General features: G+C 45.3%; 2 protein-coding genes across 3 annotated transcripts in view; one reads left to right on the top strand and one right to left on the bottom strand.

Moving 5' to 3' along the window:
- Window positions 1–4,898: 4,898 nt before the first annotated feature.
- Window positions 4,899–14,621, top strand: CCDC90B (coiled-coil domain containing 90B). Of its 2 annotated transcripts, none has more exons than XM_064719484.1 (9): window positions 4,899–5,028; window positions 7,029–7,148; window positions 9,717–9,820; window positions 11,134–11,235; window positions 11,890–11,931; window positions 12,011–12,082; window positions 12,164–12,217; window positions 13,147–13,261; window positions 14,388–14,621. In XM_064719484.1, exons 1-9 carry the CDS (start codon window positions 4,935–4,937, stop codon window positions 14,441–14,443), a joined length of 759 nt encoding a protein of 252 aa, XP_064575554.1. In that variant the 5' UTR covers window positions 4,899–4,934; the 3' UTR covers window positions 14,444–14,621. The 2 variants fall into 2 exon arrangements, with proteins under 2 accessions (XP_064575554.1, XP_064575562.1); XM_064719492.1 differs by lacking the exon at window positions 4,899–5,028 and adding an exon at window positions 5,048–5,229.
- ANKRD42 (ankyrin repeat domain 42) overlaps window positions 13,804–18,757 on the bottom strand; it is a 19,852-nt gene continuing 14,898 nt past the window's right edge. The window contains exons 12-14 of the mRNA XM_064719470.1: window positions 17,846–17,981; window positions 16,541–16,660; window positions 13,804–14,305 (exon numbers count right to left, since the gene is read on the bottom strand). Coding sequence (XP_064575540.1) covers window positions 14,273–14,305; window positions 16,541–16,660; window positions 17,846–17,981 — 289 coding nt within the window. The 3' untranslated portion in view covers window positions 13,804–14,272. The remainder of the gene's footprint in view (window positions 14,306–16,540; window positions 16,661–17,845; window positions 17,982–18,757) is intronic.

Genomic DNA, 18,757 nt, shown 5'->3' with positions numbered 1-18,757 from the left:
TTTGCTGTCCCCATTAAACTATCACTAGCTTAAACCACAAATCTCAACTTCTTTCTGTTTTCTCCCCATCCCATGAGGGAGGGGAGTCAGTGAGCAGCTAAGGTAGGTGTCTGTTAGTCAGGGTCAGCCCACAACAGTCTGTTCCAAGCACAGCATGGGGCCTGAGATAACGGGTTCCATGTGAGCATTCTATCAGCAGTTTGAGTTGTTAACTGGCAGGTCCTGTGCTGGCCATGCAGCTTGTGTTCTTTACTGTATATCACAGTCCCAGGCTGTTTCTGCTGTTTGCTGTGGTGCTCACTGCTTTACTTCATGCACCTGGACACCTTTGGAAAAAGGCAATGGCCTTTGGAAAAGGCTGTGTGCCAATGCCGGCCCTGGCATTGATGCTCCTCTGGTGCTGTGTGAGCTCTCTTGTGGGAAGCATTAGGGATTACACCTCCTTCTGCTCCCCTGGGATGGATCCTCTGCTCCTCTGGGCTGGATGTGTCCAGCTTTTTTTCATGGGCTCCCAAGTTCCCTGTAGGTGACCATGCATGCTCTTTGATGATGTTCTCAAGCACTGTTGGATTGCTGTTGGGCCTGCAGAACCTGGCCTGGTCCTAGCACAAGAGTAAACAAAGCATAAAGCACAAAGCATTGTTGGTGAGGTGACAAAGAAATGTGCACCAAGATGACCAGTTGGTGCTGGCAAGGTTTGTGGGAGGGTTTGGGAAGATGCCTAGAGGCAGTGCCTAGAGCAGTTATCACCTTCAATAGCCTCAGATTTTACACTTGAACAGGCACATAAACCTGTTGAACTGGCTCACCACTTGAAGGAAGGTGCCTTGCCTAACCCAATGAGACCCAGCGAATTTTGGCAATGTTTTTGGGCTTGGCCAAGCACCATCAGAGGAGGCAGGATGAGGGAGTTACAAAGAGACGAAGGAGGTGGAAATTGCTCAAGCCATAAACCCCGAGTTTTAAAGGAGCTGCAAGATCTGTGGAAAAATTACAGCCACAAGGCAGGTGAGCAGATTGCTGCCTGGTTGCTCCAATGTCAGGATACTGGGGTCTGCTGCCAGGAGTTAGCCAACAGCTGGGATCCCTAAGGAGAGACACCAGGACTGGCAAAGGGAAACCTTTGGACATAATTCCTGTTGACAATGAAAGTCAGTTGCTCCCTCAAGGATGACTTGGTACAATGCCTGGGCAAGTTAACCACCACTGTAAAGGCATCCAATGCCTGAGGAAGTAGAGGTGGTGGGACTGCACCCAGTCCATGTGCAGAAGGTGCAAAAACTCACCAGTGCTGTATGCCAACACCGTGGGGCTGATGCACTGGACAAACCCTGAAGCACTAACTGCAGAGTGATGGTTCCAATGGCTCCCAGGATTCAAAGAGAACTTCCCCTCCTTCCCCTGACCAAGATCTTGGTCTCAGCTGCCAGAAATGCCCCACAGAGTTGTCTCTGTCCTATCAGAGGGAAAGGGGGATCCAGGGCATGTCATGCCAGCCTATGGTTCCTCCTGCTCAATCAGGAGCATGAAAAAGTGGAACAATGTGCCCACATCAAATCTAGAAGCAATAGGTGGATGGACTTATGCTTGAGGGGTGCACCTGACCGCCAAAGTATCACACAGGTGGTAGATGGAAGTTCTGTGAAGGGCAGGGAGAGGGTAATTCAGAAAGACAGGCAAGAGGAGTATCAAGCAACAAGCACCAAAGCCTTTTTTCACTAAATAATTTCCACACTAGAGTTGTATTGACTTTGCCTGCATGCAGGAGCTACATACTGAGATTTCACAATGGTGAGATGCTGATGCAGGGCTTGGGCTTCTCACTACTACAAGATTACAAAGAACAAGCAGTAGCCTCTGCTGATAGAAGTCAGCATGGTTCCATCGACTGCAGCCACCTCACTGACTTAGACAAGAGTTAATCAAATACATCTGCATCACTCTCCTATTATTCCTTCCCACTGGGGTCTCAATGTTATTCAAGACATCGACAAGGAGGAAAATCAACATCATGTCAACCACAGCTTCAAAGTCTGCCTGTCCACAGCCCATACTCCATCTAAATTTAATTTAGTAAGATTTATCTGAGCGTGATGTAAGTAAATTAATCATGCAGAGTGCTGACCTATCCTACCCCAGGCTCCCATACCCCACCCTGCATGTTTATTTGGAAGGTAATCCAATTTGCTGCAAATGTGCTTATCTAGTTGGAAAGCAAACTGTGATAGGTACCTTAGGAGGAAGAAAGCTTTCCAGGATGCCTGCCTCAGTGAATTCTTTTGTATGGGGAATACAGAATCTATTGTACTGTTGTTGTTGATCTGCACTGGCATTATTCACCTGCTCCCTGCTCTTTGTCTCTGTATGTTTATCAAGCACAGCTAAGCTCCTAAGCTCCAGTCAGTTCAAAACTGTGTAGAATGCACCATTCCTTCTCTCTGTGTTTCCCATAAAGAGCTTAAGCAACTCTGGAGAGCTGCTGGGTTACAACCTCCTACCTGCAAGGTACCTTTAGCAAATGAGAGTGAAATCCTTAGAGATGTTTGCTAGCATGATGCTAAAGCACAAGAGCCCACTGAGTAGCCAGCAGTGGCATAGCCTGGCCTTGTAATGCAGAAGAGTCAGAGCACACTGACCTGAGTAAGAGACACTGTGGAGGTCTCATATTCCTAAATATGTACAATACCAGCCACAATTAGAGGACAAAATTATGATTAACAGCATCTTCTAGATGCAAGGTGTCTTCTGCCCCACTCCAGGCTGTTGAATCTCACTCACCTTTGCCTCCCAAACTGTATCTTGCACTTTGACTCTGTCTCACCAGTGGGGTAAGAGAGGGATCAGAGCCAGTTCTGCTTCCCAGCAATACTCCCCTCTTACCCCCTGAGGTGAAGCAGAACAGAGCTGTGAGGGGGGGTGTGCTCATGGATGCAGAGGCAGGGATGATAGATGGATGGTCCCAACACCAGGCAGAGGATGTGTCATGTTATTTCCCCTCTTTCCAACCATCTCATTGGTTTCAACACTTTTCTCTTGGTGGTGCACATCCACTTGCCTTTCCTATTTTCATCTGTTTCAGAGGAGACCCTTCTACCCCACAGCATCCTTGCAGAGTATGGCAGCATGGAAGTAAACCCTGCTGCAGACTCTCACCCAGACAAATGGACTGATAATATCGAGATGTGTGGGTTGTGTGCGTGCAAAAGCTGTAGAATAGCCAGCTGAGAGCATAGAGCAATGGTTGTCCTGCACTGAATACGTACAAATGAGAATAAAACAGAGCAGAAGGAGGAACTGATCAGAACAGAGTCCCGTTGCCAGCCGATCCGGCTGTAGGCTGCTGCCCTCCGACGGCAAACCGGGAGAGCATCCCTGATGAGCAGCTGTCTTGCTGAAACCTACCGAGTTCCGGCTGACAGAAATCACAGCTTCCAAACACCCAGTTTGCCATCTCGCTGTTTGTCTGAAGTGGAAAATCAGCACCCTGGGGCATTCAGCCTTTCTGCGCCGCCAGGGAAGCTTTTGTGGATGGAAAGAACTGTGTGCTGCTCAAGGAGCATTTGCCATCCTCAGCCTGCGTGTGACACTGTTAGCGTTTAACAAAAACATCCCTGCAGAGAAGGCGCCGATCTGCGGCTCCTCTCCCTTACTGACAGCTCTTTGTTGCTATTGTTGGGGTTTGTTTCCAATGTCTGTATCTCGGCAACACGGGAGCTGTTGATTCGTGGGCCCATGAGAACCTAGTGAAGTTCAACAAGTGCAGGGGGCTGCATCTGCTGGGGCAATCCCATATATGAGCACAGACTGGAAGAGGAACTTACTGAGAGCAGCTCTGAGGAGAATGACTTGGGGGCTCTCATGTATAAAAAGCTGAACACAACCTGGCAGTATGGAAAGCCCAGAAAGCCAATTTGTCCTGAACTACAGCAAAAGCAGCATGGGCAGCAGGGTGAGGGAAGTGATTCTGCCTCTCTGCTCTGCTCTTGTGATATCCCACCTGGAGTGCTGTGCCCAGCCCTGGGGAACTCAACACAAGAAGGCTGTGGAACTGTTGGAGCAAGTCCAGGGGAGGCCACAAAGATGATCAAAGGGCTGGAGCACCGCTCCTACAAAGGCTGAGAGAGCTGGACACATTCAGTCAGGAGAAGGCTTAGAGGGAAACCTCACTGCGGCCTTCCAGCACCTTGAGGAGGCTTGTGAAAAGACAGAGACTTTTTAAACGAGCCAACAGTGACAGGACATGTGTCAAGGGTTTCAAACTAAAAGAGGACAGGTTTAAATTAGATATTAAGAAGAAATTCTTTACTGTGAGGGGTGCCAGTCATTGGCACAGGTTGCCCAGAAAAGGAGATAACTCTGAGATATTAGATACAAACATCATATCCCTGTACTTTCCTGGTGAACCAAGAAGTTAATTCATCATGAATATTAGACTTGTATGTATTTCATAAAAAAAAAAAAAAAAAAAAAAAAAAGTAGCTTTATGCTCACACAAGCCACTGAGATTTGGATTAGATATAAGGAAGAAATTCTTTACTGTGAGGATGGTGAGGCACTGGCACATGCTGCCCAGAGAAGCTGTGGATGCCCCATCCCTGGAAGTGTTCGAGGCCAGGGATAGGGATAGGGCTTTGAGCAAGCTGGTCCGGTGGCAGGTGTCTCTGCCCACAGCAGGGGTTTGGAACTAGATGATCTTCAAGCTCGTTTCCCTGGCGTCACAGAGCTGAGCAGCCCCCGCAGCGCGGCACCGGCGGAGAGCGGACACGGCCGGACATGGCGGCCAGAGCGCTGCGCTCCTCCCATCCGCACGGGTGCGCTGCGCCACCGCCTCCTGCCGAGCCCTGCCTTACAGCCGCGGACTACAGTACCCAGCATGCCCCGCGGGGCCGCCCGGAAGCGGCAGTGAGCGGGCGGAAGCGGAGGGCCGGGGCGCCATGAGGGGCGCCGGGAGCAGCGGTGCCCTCCGCGCCTGGGCTGGCCCGCTCCTGCTCCCGATGCCGGCCCGGCTGCCCCCGGCTCCTCGCAGAGGTGAGAGGCGCCGCAGCGCCGTGCTGCTGCCCCTCGGGGGGGGTGGCTGCCGGTGTTGGGTGAGCCCGGGCCGTGTGTGTGAGCGGCGCTGGGGCTGCGCAGGGCGCTGGCCGGACTCGGTGCGGGAGCGGCCGCGGGGCCCGTCCCTGAGGCGCTGAGTGAGGGAGCGCTGAGCGCCTTCCCTCGGGGCTGGAGCGAGGGGTGAGTTCCGCGGGCGGGAGAGGCTTGCACGGGGCTGTCAGGGCGCTCGGGGCGGGAGGAGGCACCGGGCTGCGGGGGGCGTCACCCACAGGTGTCGGGTACGGGGCTGCGGAGTGGTTCTGCAGCTCCGGGCTGGGAGACGAACATCCATCCAGTCGAGACTGCAGGAGTGGAACTGTGGGGCCAAGCGTGGCGAGCAGCCAGAACTATATCAGCTTTCTTGAGACTGTCTGTGCAATGTAGCTGTTAAAACCAATGAAAAAATCCACCCATGCGTTTAGAACATAAGAGCTGTGCGTTTAAACGCTGGGACAGCTCCATAAAAACAATGTTCTTCAGTTGGTTTTCATTGCTCCAGGGGCAAGCAGCCTAGCCAGCCAGCTTGACAGCACCACTGCACCCAGGTTTCCCCACCTGCAGGGACTGTCCAGTGCCAGGCCATGGCCTGGGAAGTTCCTGTCCTGATCCCTAAGTCCAGGTCCTTGCTGCTGCAGCACCATCCTGGCAGCCCCTGAGCTCAGCCTGCACCCCAGGGAATCCCAGGTGTGGCTGGAGGAGCTGCAGCTGAGCAGGCACTGGATGGCTTTGGTCCAAGTGCTTGTTGGGGGCAGGGCCACAATGAGTTCCCAAGGCTGTAGCATGTATGTAGCAATTGTCTGTAGCTCTATTATTGTCATTAATAATACAGTGCTGTGCCTGGTTTAGTTATAGCCTGATCTTTGTAGTATTTGTAGGATAGCACATAACTTGATTTATCTAGTAGCAGCACAAAATTATAAATTCCCTGTTGTTTAAATGTTATAAAGCTTTTGAGTAAAGATCCGGATAAGACACAGAACAATTTGGTTAAGGCAGAGAGCCAGCAGTGCATATAGTTTCAAATAAAGAGATTAAGTAACAGGGCTGCTTAGATAACAAAGAATTAATCAGAGCAGAATCTGTAATATGTGAAGCCACACAAACATCAGGTGAAGAGAAACATGCTTGAAGTAAAAGTAAGGAGAAGCAGTGAAACCTGCTTGTGGGAGGGCACATCATAAATAGAGTGGATCTAATACCTGAGGTTAACTAATGCCTCTTTAGAGATTAGGTTTTCCTAATTTCTGAGGTATTAGATACAAACATCGTGTCGCTGTACCTGGTGAACCAAGAAATTCATTCATCATGAAAATAAGAGTTGCATATGTCTTTTTTTTAAAAAGACATAGGTTTATGTTCACACAAGCCACTGAAAATGAGATATTTGGATTAGATATAAGGAAGAAATTTTCTACTGTGAGGGTGGTGAGCACTGGCACAGGCTGCCCAGAGAAGCTGTGGATGCCCCATCCCTGGAAGTGTTCAAGGCCAGGCTGGATGGGGCTTTGAACTGCCTGGTCTGGTAGAAGGTGTCCCTGCCCATGGCAGGGGTTTGGAACTAGTTGGTCTTTAAGGTCCCTTCCAAACCAAACCATTCTGTGATTCTCTGGTAAAATAAAAGGCTGTTGGAATTATTTAAGTGATTATTAGCAATTATTTAAGTGATGTTTCCCAACTATTATAGAACAGTTGGCTGTGGGGGTTATTTGTGCTGTGTCAGGATGCCTGTCTGTTGCACAGCTACATGAACACACTTCAGGTCTGTAAGTCCTGTTTGGTGTAAATTCCCTGTGGAAAAGTCAATGGTTTCTGGTGTGTGCTGTAACCCAGCTTTTTGTTGCAACATCCACGCAGCTTTTCTGTGATGAAAGAAATTAAAATTAGTGCACTGTATGATTAGCCAATCAAGGTAAGATGAAGTCACGTTTGGTTATTTCCAGGTTTTGCCGCCACGTTCATTAGGAAGTCATACGATGTCAGAAGAGTTGATATCACTCCCCTGGAGCAGAGGAAGGTGACCTTTGATACCCACGCTTTAGTGCAGGATCTGGAAGCCCATGGTAAGTGATACCAGATAAATAATTCAAAGGAAAACTTTGAATATTAAGTGGTGTAGCTTTGAGTGCTGTCAGTTTCCCCAGAGTGCCAGTTCCCGGTGGTGTAGAATGTCTTGGCAGCCTCTTGAGGAGGCTGCTGAGGGAGAGGCACCTGATGGTGTGCCCTGCAGGCAACTGGGACATTAGCCTTACCTCATTTGGAGCTGTAGGCAGGCTCCTGTGATGCCTTCCAGCTGAGGAACACAGCACAGGTAACAAACGGGAAGTAACAGTTAAAGACTTCTATAGCAAAAATGAAGCTTTTCAGAAAATTCCTTTTACTAGCCTGCTAAGAGTAACTGAAAGGTTTTTTTTCCCAATGAGAAGTATTTTCAGCAGCACAGTGCTGTGATACATTCTCAGTGCCCACTCCTCTGTTGTGAGGGAGACTGGCTGAAGTCAGGTACAGGCTCCATCCAGCCCTGGCATGACACTCCAGGCAGAGAAGAGTTTCAGCAGGGCAGATGGATGTCACACATCCCCTTGTACTTTCCAAGTTTCCACACTTTGTCTCCCTGGAGGTATTTTAAATCAGTTGAGAGTTTTAGTAACCTTCAATGGAAATCTTTTCACAAGTTTATGCAGTCCCTGAGCCACTATAAACTGATTACTATCCAGAACATCCTTCCTTATGGAACTTCAGACATCTGCATGTTCTGTTTATGCAGAATCTGGCATCTGTGAGGTGAATTTGATGCCCACTCAGCTCTTCTGTGGGAAGGAGTGAACATTTAATCTCTCATGTCACTCATGATTATGCAAACTTCTGTCATACTGCCCCATCATTTTCCAAAGAGAAGAATCCTAGCTTGTTGCATTTTTCCTGAAGCAGTAGATTTTCCATATTTTTGATTATTCACGATGCCCTTCTGTTAATATTTTCTGCTTCTGTCACATTCCATTCCATTTCATGTTTTCAGGGAACAGTGCTGGCATTACTTGACAATTGAATGTCCTATGGATTTGCATAGTAAAGTAATGTTGTGTCTGTTGTGTTCTCTTCCTTTTCCTAGTAATTCAAAGGGTTTAGTTTGCTTTATTCATCCCTGCTGAGCTTTGAGCTGATCAGACTAGCAGCTATCTTTTAAAATCCCAAGTGACAGTAGAAACTTTTAGACTCAGAGGTTAGGATTGTTTCCACTATTTGGTCCAATAATAGTAATATGTGTTAGTAGTTAAAAGACTTACAGTAGTCTGCTAACTAAGTTGGGTTTTTTTCATGCTTGTCAGACTTGACAGCCTGTTCTTCCCTACATCTCTCTAGAACTGTTTTTAAAAACTGGCACTGTTATTTTCCAGTCCACGGGAAACCACAGTAGGCTGTGAAATGTGACTTGTCCCAGAAACTGATTCAGCTATTTCTTGCTTCAAGTTCCTTTAGAGCTTGTGGGGTGAAGTCTGGTGCCAGTTGTTACTCAGTTTAATTTGTTCTATAACTTCTACAAATACTTCTACCTCAGTGACAGGTCAGTATAGGTAAAACCACAAAAGTAAGGGAGCCATTTTAGTTTTTCCCAAGCTTTAGGCAGTTTTCAGGCTTCAGTCTCTTGCTTATATATATTTTTCTTCATTTTCTAAACTTTCACAAAACAAAGTAATTTCTTGCTGTGGAGGAAGAGCAACAAAAGGAATTGGCAAGAGCTTAAGTAACCCTGAAAATTCAGAGAAACTGAAGCAATACTATCACACTTTGTAGTGGAAGGAAGCTGTCATAAAATATGTGTAGCTTTTTTAGACATGTAAGCCAGTGGTGCACCTGGACAGTACCAGTATTTTAGAAGGGTGCAGTGGCATAGTCCTCTAAATAATGTGCCTTGAAAGCATTTTTCAGTGTTAATTTAGCCCACTTTATAAAATGGGGTAGTTGAAACACAACATATCAGTCAGATTGCTGGAAATAAATCTCTAAGGCAAAAGTTCTCAGCACTTGACCAGATGCAGCTAAAGTGAGAGCAGTTTTTCTTCCCCATTATTTTCTACACATCACCTGTAACACTTCAAATTTACACCAAGTTACAGACAAAATGTACTTTTTATCATCAGAAAGCAAAAATCCCCACTTGAGTTCATTCTGCAGGCAATGGATGCAGCAGTTTAAAAATCAGTCTTGCATATGTTCCTATCTCTGCAGGACAGTTCCAATATATGCAATTACTTGTTATTATTCTATAGAGTGCATGCTTTGTAGTTCAAGGTAAGTTTGGTTTTAACAGAATTTGTGAAAGTTCATTATGAAGTAGTTTTGCTAAATTATTTTTATAACGCATGAATGGCTGGATCTTGTATGAAGAAATTTGGACTTTATTTCAGCTGCCTGTCTAGACTTTCAGTATATTAAAAGGTGCTGTGCTTCAGATTTTTGCAGCATTAAGTTTGTTTTTTCTAGCTGGAGTCGCAGTGCCTGGCTGCTGGCTCTCTGTTCCCCGTCATTGTGTGAATGTGTCACTGTGGTTTGGTGTGACACTTGAGCGTCTCTTGCTCCTTATCCAGATTTTTAATACCTTCAGTTGTCATCCTTCAATTGTGCCCTAGGCTTTGGGAAGGAGCAGGCACAGACCATCGTGTCGGCGTTGATCACCCTGTCCAGTGTCAGCTTAGACACCGTCTACAAGGACATGGTTACGCAGGCCCAGCAGGTAAAAACTCCTCTGTGCTACAAAGGCTCGTGGGTGCATCTTTGAAACACAAGTGAGCAGCTCTCTCTAGTGCTATAAACACCTCACTGTGCCAGATTTTCCTAAGTTTCACTCGGGATTTTAACAGAAGGTTATAGGCCCTGACCAGCTTCCACTGAAGTCTGATTACTTAATTGAACACAATGAAGACTTACAATTCCTGGGAAAACTTTGGTTGCATTTACACTGAGGAGATAATATGCCTCATACCATCTGAAAATATTCATTATCAACACTGACTACACTATAAAAAACAGTGTTTCTGCCTGACGCAATTCCATGAAAATTCTGTTTAGGAATGCTTTGCATGTAATAGGATTTCCAAAAAGAAAGGTTTTCATTTTGATGAAAGAAAATCACAGACACAGAAGTTCTTGTTTTCTTCTGAGATTCAGAGGGGGAAAAAGAGTTAGACAACTTTTATTACAAGTAAATGCCAGTAAGATAAAAATCTTACTGTTAGGAGAAAGGCTCAGGAGTTGAAATAAAATAGCAATGAATGCTTAATTACATTAAGTAATTAAAGAAGAATAGCACATAATTACAGCTTGCACAGCCTTATGGAGCAATGATCAAAACCATCACTGTGCATCAGAGAATCACACAGCAATGTTTCTTTTTCCATGCTAAATAGTAGGGTAACTTCCTTATGCTGGGTGAAGGAATATTGCTTTCAGCATTTTAAAATTCTGAGTTTATTCTTCTATTTTCTGGTTTGGGTTTCTTCCTATGTTTATATGTAGCGTTTGAATTCTGAACTTGTTAGTTCAAACCCTGGGAAGGCTTTTCTCAGTGCTTTTTAGCAGTGTTTCACTTCTGTCCATCAGACTTTGAAGCTGGCAGTATGGTACTCATTAATTCTTTGGCTTTCAATGAGTTTGTAGGCAAGAAATGGAAGTGCTTAGTAAGAGCTGGAGTCAGATCATCAATTAATGCTTCTGAGGCTACTGAATGTTCATTGAAAGTGGAAGAGACTGCAGGAGGGACCTGTAGTTTCAGGTCTATTTCATTTCATTGCTACTTGGACTAACACCTCTGGCCTTTTTGCTTAAGTTCAGATTTGGTGAATTAAAGTAACAGAAAAAGCACAAAACTCTTGAGTCTTTCAAATAAATTGCTGGTATTAAATTGTCTGTTTCTGTCACATTCTTGTTAGAGAGACTCCCCACTTTTGGGCTTTGCAGTAGCTAATTTCATCGTTCAGACCTGAGCATTTTTTCTTTACTTGTCAGAAAGAGTGCACCTTAATGAATGGCATGTTTTATTTTTCAAAGGAAATAACTTTACAGCAGATAATGGCACATTTGGACTCCATTCGAAAAGATATGGTCATCCTGGAGAAAAGTGAATTTGCAAACTTGAGAGCAGAGAATGAGGTACTAATATATATTTTCGTTAAGCATCTTAATTGCAGTATTTGTTGTGTTTTACCTGATGTACAGTTTTGTGGAACAAAATATAAATGTAAAAGTAATTCTGTAACTGGAATTGAAGAATCTGTATGTTACAACTTCAGAGATCACATAAAAATATATTTCACTTGCTATGACCTGCTCAGATCTTCTGTAAAGGATTCTAAGATGTGCACATTTTTTCAGCCTCTGTAATTTTATTTAAGGGTAACTGCTAGCTTCTGGCCATTAACCATATAGTGCAGGTAGAGGGGTCAGCCATTGCTTTGCAACAGTTTCATTAATTTGGTGATTAAGACATATTTTGGTTTTACTTCATGGTATTATGGTATTTTTCTGCTGTCTTTAGACTCAGAATAACAAGATCATCATTGTTACAAAATAAATCCTTTCTTTTGAACAAAATTCCCAGCAGATTATATATGCCTGTACATCTGAACACATTAGCTAGGATATTTAATCAAGAACAAATTGCCCCATTGGGAGGAAAAATGGGGAAAGAATAATTGCATGGATGCAATGATAACACATGGATGCAGTGATAACACATCACTGATTCATTTGGTTAAGTTTCCTGAATTTTTTAAAATTCTTTTTTTTTTTCTCCTCTGCACTTAGAAAATGAAAATTGAATTAGATCAAGTTAAACAGCACCTAATGGTAAGTAAACAGCAAGTATCTACACACTCCCATTAGGGAGAATAAGTAGCTATTTTCATAATCTTCATTTGTTTTAAAGACTGAGACCAGCAAAATCCGAGCTGACAGCAAGCTAGACATAAACCTGGAGAGGAGCAGGGTGACAGATATGGTGAGTTGGTCTGTGAGATGCCCTTATTAGCTTTGTGTTGTGTTTCTGTTGCTATAGCTGTGATTTATCTTTTATCCACAGTTTACAGATCAGGAGAGGAAGCTGATGGAAGCAACGACAGAGTTTCATAAAAAAGTAAGTATTGAACAAAGCAGGATGTAGATATACATTGTGTGTTCTGTAAACTCCAAGCTTTGGTGAAAGCTAATAGGTTTGTATGGTAAAGCAAAAGGCCAGGCTCTGTCACTCAGGGCTGTTGCAGGTGCTTCTTGCCTGTGGGATTCACACTAAACTCCAGTCAGCAGAGGGAGGCATTCCAGCCTTGTCCCTCCCTTCCCAAGTACTGTCACAGGCTGGCACAGCTGGGATGTGAGCTGTCATGCTTCCTTTTTCCCAGTGTTAACTGATAGCTGTATCACAGGGATGGTGCAGGTGCCTACAGCCAAGCTATTCAAGGGCTGGAAGTCCTGAAGCTGCTAGAGGACACCAGAGTCTAAGGGGCTGAAGAGGGACCATGTCCCATCTTGAGCATATCTTCCATTTTTGCAATATGCCTTGGGAATGCTTAAACCTTTGTTTTTCAAAAATGGAGGAATACTGTTCTGTGTGCTCTGATACTGTTCTTTGGCACTGATGTGCCAGTGTCTCCTTCAGGAGGCAGTGGCACATCAGAGACAAAACTCCATCATGAGGGTGGCAAGACAGTGGCACAGGTTGCCCAGGGAGGTTGTGGACTCCCCATCCATGGCAGTGTTCAAGGCCAGACTGGAATGGGGCTTTGAGTAACCTGGTCTAGTGGAAGGTGTCCCTGCCCATGGCAGGGGGGTTGGAATGAGATGCTCTTTAAGGTCCCTCCCAACCCAAGCCAGTCTGTGATTCTATGATCATTGAAGTTTTCTCTTTTACTGTCTCTATCCCTTCAGCAGTCTTTCCAGATTGTATGAAGTCAGTTTCTCTGTCTTCTAATGTCTCTTAGCAGTGATAGGTTGGAAATTTTTTTGTTTCTGGTAGCATGGTATTTTAATTCAACTTTGTTAAATATATGCTGTCTTCTAATATTTCAGGATGCAAATACCAACAGTATTATCTCAGAAATCAGTAATAAAATTGACACTGAAATAGCTTCCTTAAAAACACTCATGGAATCGAATAAACTTGATACCATTCGCTATTTGGCAGGTATGTGACAGGCAAGGAGGTGAGTACTGGTACTGGGTTTGGCTGTATAAAATTCTGTTCAAGAGTAAATGCTATATGAGGTCAGCTGTAGCAGCAAGCAACTGGGATTGGGTGGAGGAGATCTCCCTCTCCCCCTCCAGTTGGAAGAACTGTGACAGAGAACACAGAAGAGCTGGGAGGATGCCACCATGGGACTAGGATTGTGCCCAGCACTGAGATTAGGACGAATATAGACATGATTAAAAAAAATTACAGTCTAAATACCTTACCCAGTTTGACAGTACCTCTGCTTGCTGCAGCAGCTATTGATGTGATGGAGTTGCTGCAGAAGTTTTGATGAAGTCATTTACCTGAAGGTTTTCTGTCATTCAGGACTGGTCTGAGAGTGACCAGTTCTGCCTCCCACTGAGTCTTCACAGGCACACAGTTTCTGTGTGGCAGGACTTGTACTTTTCCCCTGCCAAGCAGAACAGATTTCTGCTTGCTCAAAAACATAATTTGAGATTAGTCTTCTCAATATGTACATAACCAGTGAAGTTTTTTATTGTGTAGGAGCTGGATAAAAAGAGTAATGCATTTTATTTGGAAGAATAAATTGAAAGGCAAATGTAATTAGCTTTATTCTAACAATAATTGAAACAGCAGTGTAACAAATCCAAAAGACGACTTGTCAGGTTTCAGGAGTGCTGTCATGTTTGACAGCTCATTTTCAAATTCATTGTCATTTTGGTTCCATGGGAAATCTGGGATGTCTAACATGAGCCTTGTGCAGCCAGCTCTCCTGCAGTGCAGTTTCCAGGAGCTGGGGGACAGTAGCACAAGTCCCTGTAGCCTGTGGTGCTCTGAGGTATCCAGCATAGTTGTTGGGATGTGTCCCTGGAAACGTGGCTCCTCAGGCTGCTGCATTGGGCCTCCCATCTCAGCACTGCTGAGACAAGCCATTGGCTTCTGGAATTGTTCTGTCACACCTGCAGCAATCCGGGAGGGTTAGGAGGCTCTGCTCTACAGTTGTTAATTCCTCCATCTGTTTGCAGCTGATTTCTTCTATGGATAAAGTGGTACAACAGCATTCAGCTAATTATCTCCTTTTTTTGTTGTTTGTTTTGTTTTGTTCTGTTTTTAACAGCCTCAGTGTTCACTTGCCTTGCAATAGCACTGGGGTTTTACAGGTTCTGGAAATAGATCTACATGGAATGACTGCACTAAATACAGACAGAAAAGGCCACCCAGGCAACACCACTTCGACAATAACCTTGGCACCTTTTGGTTTTGATACTCCTACTGTATAATAAAAATGTTTTCTGAATATTGAACACTAAAGATCAAAATAACTGTGGGGAAGTAGCCAAATAGTATTATTTCATTGCCCCCTATTAAATACTGTATTTATTTCAAAGTATTTCTTATGCTATACCAGAAAGTTTCCTAATATCTTTTAGAATTGAATTTGTTTTTTTCTGGAAAATTCTCACTCTCAGCTGCTTTCAGAATGGATTTTATATACTCTAGAAATGGGAATACAATTCCCAAATTAGAGTTCCCAGTATGGGGATGCTAATACCAGACTTCAAACTACCTAGTCTGATCCAAGTAAATTATTCTTTAACATAGGTTCAGGATTTTGCCTCCAGTCTGTTCCTCACTTTTTTGATGAATTAAAGCTTGTCCCTTTGGTTTTTTAATCTACATATGTTAAAACACACTCCAGGGCCTTTACTAAAGAACCTTTTTTTTTTTCCTTGAAAACTGATTTACATTCATTCAAAATCTCATGTATAAAATGTCTCTATAGATTTTTGTTAGTATCTCCCGCAATTTCTGTAAGCCCAGAGGTCCAAAGAATGGGAAAACTTCTCTGTCTTTGCCTTTCCAAGGGGAAATGCCTCCACTCCCAGCAGCTGTGTGCAGCCATGGGTCAGATAAATGCTCTTAACTTCCCCCCTCAAGTAGTGCAGAGAATTTCCAAGAAACCTGCACGTTTTCTGGGCATAGCATCTGACTCTTAATACAGCAATGCTCAGCATCTCAGTGGTGCCAGGGTGGTGGTGGTGATCCTCCTCCTCCCCCTCCTGCAGGCGTTTTTGCAATCCCACGGGACACGCTGACCCTCGTGACCACTCTGCCTTCTGCAAGGACTTGACTGTTCCTGTTGCAGAGTTACAACACAAGTGGATGCCTTCCAAAAGTGAAGCAGTTCCATCTTGTTGATTACAAATGCATATGCTTGGTTTGATTCTTTCAGTATAATAATAATTTTTTTAAGTCTTTCTGGATTAACTTTGAAGTAAGAATAGGCCTTTTATGGGCGAAGGACTGTTGTAGTACTGAGTACTGGCAATTTTTTTTTATTGCTGTTTTATTCTGTTTACAGTTGAACTTGCTGGTATTCTGCCAATTCTTATATTCTCTGCATTAAATTATTATCATCTTTATTCAAGAAAATAAAATTAATTTCTTATATTTGCTGTCTGGCTATCTGACAATTTCTGCATGAAAGTTTAGCACCAATGGGGATGCAGGAAACAGCTCACGTGGTGCAGCTTGTCACCACCATAATTTCACACACCCTGAACCAGGCTCTTGATGCAAGACTGTTAAGTCAGCATGCCTCTCCTTCGTGGTGTACACAAAACCATGGACTTTTATTTATCAGTATCCTTGAAATTCTCAGAGATGAAGTTTTCTTTGGTACTAAGGAGAGGATGGATCAGGACTGACACACTTATCTTCTAAGTCTCAAAATGAGGATTCCAGAGGGAAAATAATTTCACACTAGCACACAGCTGACAGAAAAGCTATTATATGTGTAGTCATTAAATGGTTTTTAGGTATGGAGGAGAGGTCAGGGTTGCAATTTCTAATGATAAGCTACCCCATAGTAAACCCTTCAGCCCTGAGTTAGGCCCAGAGACTGACTGCTGCAGGTCAGCTGAAACCTCACAAAGGAGTGGCTTCCTGCCTTCTTTAGGAATGACTAAAGATGGAAATCAAGGGGCCTGGCACCTCTCTACAGCTGAGGAGTAATTCTCCATCCACTATTCAGCTTCCACACTGAATATGCTAGGAGGTAATGAGCACTTACGCCATCCTAAGGTGGCAGTAAAAATAAACCAGTGAATGGAGATACTTTCCTTAGAATTATAAGGGCCTGTGACTTTCCTGTTGTTAGGCCAGAGAACTAAAAACAGTTCAGTGTTTTTAAAAAGTAGAGATGCACAGCTCATCTATAGAGCAGGGCTGTGCAAACACTGTGCATTATCTGGAATATTGCCTTTGTACCTCCAGTCTGCTGCCCCTCCGTGGAGGTTCGTTCCTCAGTGTAGTCGCACTCCTCCTGGGCTGCAGGCTGACTGCTTCTTTATTTTCGTCTTTGCAAGACTTGGCCATTGTCTCAGCTTCCTGAAACAAAGAATACTGCAGTCATTAAACAGGAACCACTGGAAGGATGTGAAAATCCACATCTGGGAGTAACCACAGAATACTGGTTCAGATTGAAGCTGAGGGCAGAGCACAGTCCTGGGGCATGGGGTGGCAGCACAGCAGTGTGAGACTTGAGGTCCCTTGGCTGTAGCAGTCACTCAGCCAGTGAAGGCTGCTTGGTTAGAAGGGGAAAATTACCAAAACCAAAAACTGCCTAATGAAAAACATTGACAGAGAAATGTTTGCCGGCCTGGCAATCACAAGGCTGAGAAGCAGAAACATCCTTGAAAAATTGCGGCTGGCCTCTCTGAAATACAGCTGTGGCACCTAGCATTCAGAGCCTGAGATTCCACCAAGAAGCACAAAAACCAAGGACTGCAGAGGCAATTGACTGAAAAGGTGGAAAATAATCTGGGAAATAAAAAATGCTCTGAAAGAATAGAAGCACCATCATCTATTGCCATCTGTTGTACAGGTGAAAAGTAAAAAATTAGAATCATCATCACCTACTGGCTGCTTGCAGTGTTGGTGTCCTCTTTCCTCTTATGTCTCTATCATATAAAAAGAGCTTAATTTTTAATTCAAAACAGAACCTCTGTCTGAGAACTCCTAGTGCTGCACGTAATGTTCCTTTCCTAAACAGACTCAATTCTCTCCATGAATTTTCTATGAGATCTTGGACTCTCATTCAGTATGCCTGACTGACTCCAGACACTGTGACATGGATCAAGTCCCTGTTATTGAATTTGTCCTCCTCTGGGGACCCATGGCAGCAATCTCAGCCGTGCAGGCTGGGCAGCCCTTCAGGTGGTGTCAACACCTCTCCTGAAGCACCATTCGAGTCTCAGACACCAGGTCCGAGCCAAGGACAGCTGCCAGTCACTGGATATGCAGTAGGGAAGCACTGGGGATCAGCCCACTCCTTAGGTGAACATTAGGATGAAGAATAGCAGTGCTTCTCTGCCAGGGTACAGAAACTGAGACCCTTTCACAGCACAGACACGGCCAAGGCCAGACAAGGGTCACGCTGCTCAGTTCAGCGTCCCGAGGTGAAAGCTGTAGCACATTTTCTCTAGACTGTGCCCTCTAACAGAGGGAACAAACACACAGAAGCAGCAGGGAGGGGCCTCTGTGCCCCGCCCGGGGAGCTGGTGTGGCACTCACCACGGAGGCGATGCGGGTTTTGCCCCGGGCCTCTCGGAGCTGCTTTATCTCAGCACGGTAATCATCCAGCTGGCTCTCCAGCTTCTCCCGCCTGACTCGCTCATACTCCAGCTGCGCCTCCAGCTCCCTCACAGCCCTGCCAAAAGCGAAGGAGACAAGCAGAGCATGAAGTACGTCCTGCCCCGGCTGCTCTACGTGGCGCAGCGCCTTTGCCAGGGAGCAGGTCAGTCACGCCGGCTGCGCTCAGGCTCCGGAGCCCTGGGGACAGCGCCGAGCAGCAGCTGTCCGTCCTCGGCTGCCAGCCGTGCTCAGCGCCATGGCACCACGAGATGGAGCCGTCCGCCCGCACACCGAGCCCGGGCCGCGCTGCCTGCCACCCGGCCCGGCTCCAGCTGCGGGGGAGGGAGAAGCGCCCGAGCAGCCACGAAGTTATTATGAAACACAGAAAAGGCACAAAGCCGGCAGCGTTCTGGAAAGGTCAGGGGCAGCCTTCTCAATCACATCTGGTGCTTCTACACCCTTCCTATTGATTGGCTTAGGCACGGATGAGAAATACTCAGATGACAGCTTGCATGACTGGCTTATACACAGTTGCACAAGATCTCACTGGTCACACCCTCAAGGGCTCCTAAATTATTTGAGATTCCTGGAACTGTTTAGCTGACACGTAATTCACACATAAACTGAGTCTCTGCAGTTGAGCTGGCTCTCTCATATATCAGGATGAATTATCCCAGCTATAAGGATGGAAGATCAGTAAAAGCAAAGGGGAGATATCTGCCCTATGCATTCAAACAGCACAGGAGGAAAGCTCTCAGCAAGACCTACCATGTTTCCATGTTTCTCTGTTTCCCAGAGTGAGGAATTCTTGACTCAGGTCCTTTTGAGCTACCAATCAGCCTTGCTGCCACT

The sequence above is a fragment of the Zonotrichia leucophrys genome, chromosome 1 (assembly GCF_028769735.1).
Source record: "Zonotrichia leucophrys gambelii isolate GWCS_2022_RI chromosome 1, RI_Zleu_2.0, whole genome shotgun sequence".
Taxonomy (NCBI): Eukaryota; Metazoa; Chordata; class Aves; order Passeriformes; family Passerellidae; genus Zonotrichia; species Zonotrichia leucophrys.
Note: the sequence above shows the minus strand (reverse complement) of the source record. Positions and strands in the feature narration are given on the sequence as shown.

Bases quoted from the DNA above. Each gene is read 5' to 3' on its own strand.
- CCDC90B (XM_064719484.1), top strand. From the start codon at position 4,935: ATGAGGGGCGCCGGGAGCAGCGGTGCCCTCCGCGCCTGGGCTGGCCCG. The intron at 11,236-11,889 runs GTACTAATATAT...CTCTGCACTTAG, and splicing joins ACTTGAGAGCAGAGAATGAG to AAAATGAAAATTGAATTAGA. The intron at 12,218-13,146 runs GTAAGTATTGAA...CTAATATTTCAG, and splicing joins CGACAGAGTTTCATAAAAAA to GATGCAAATACCAACAGTAT.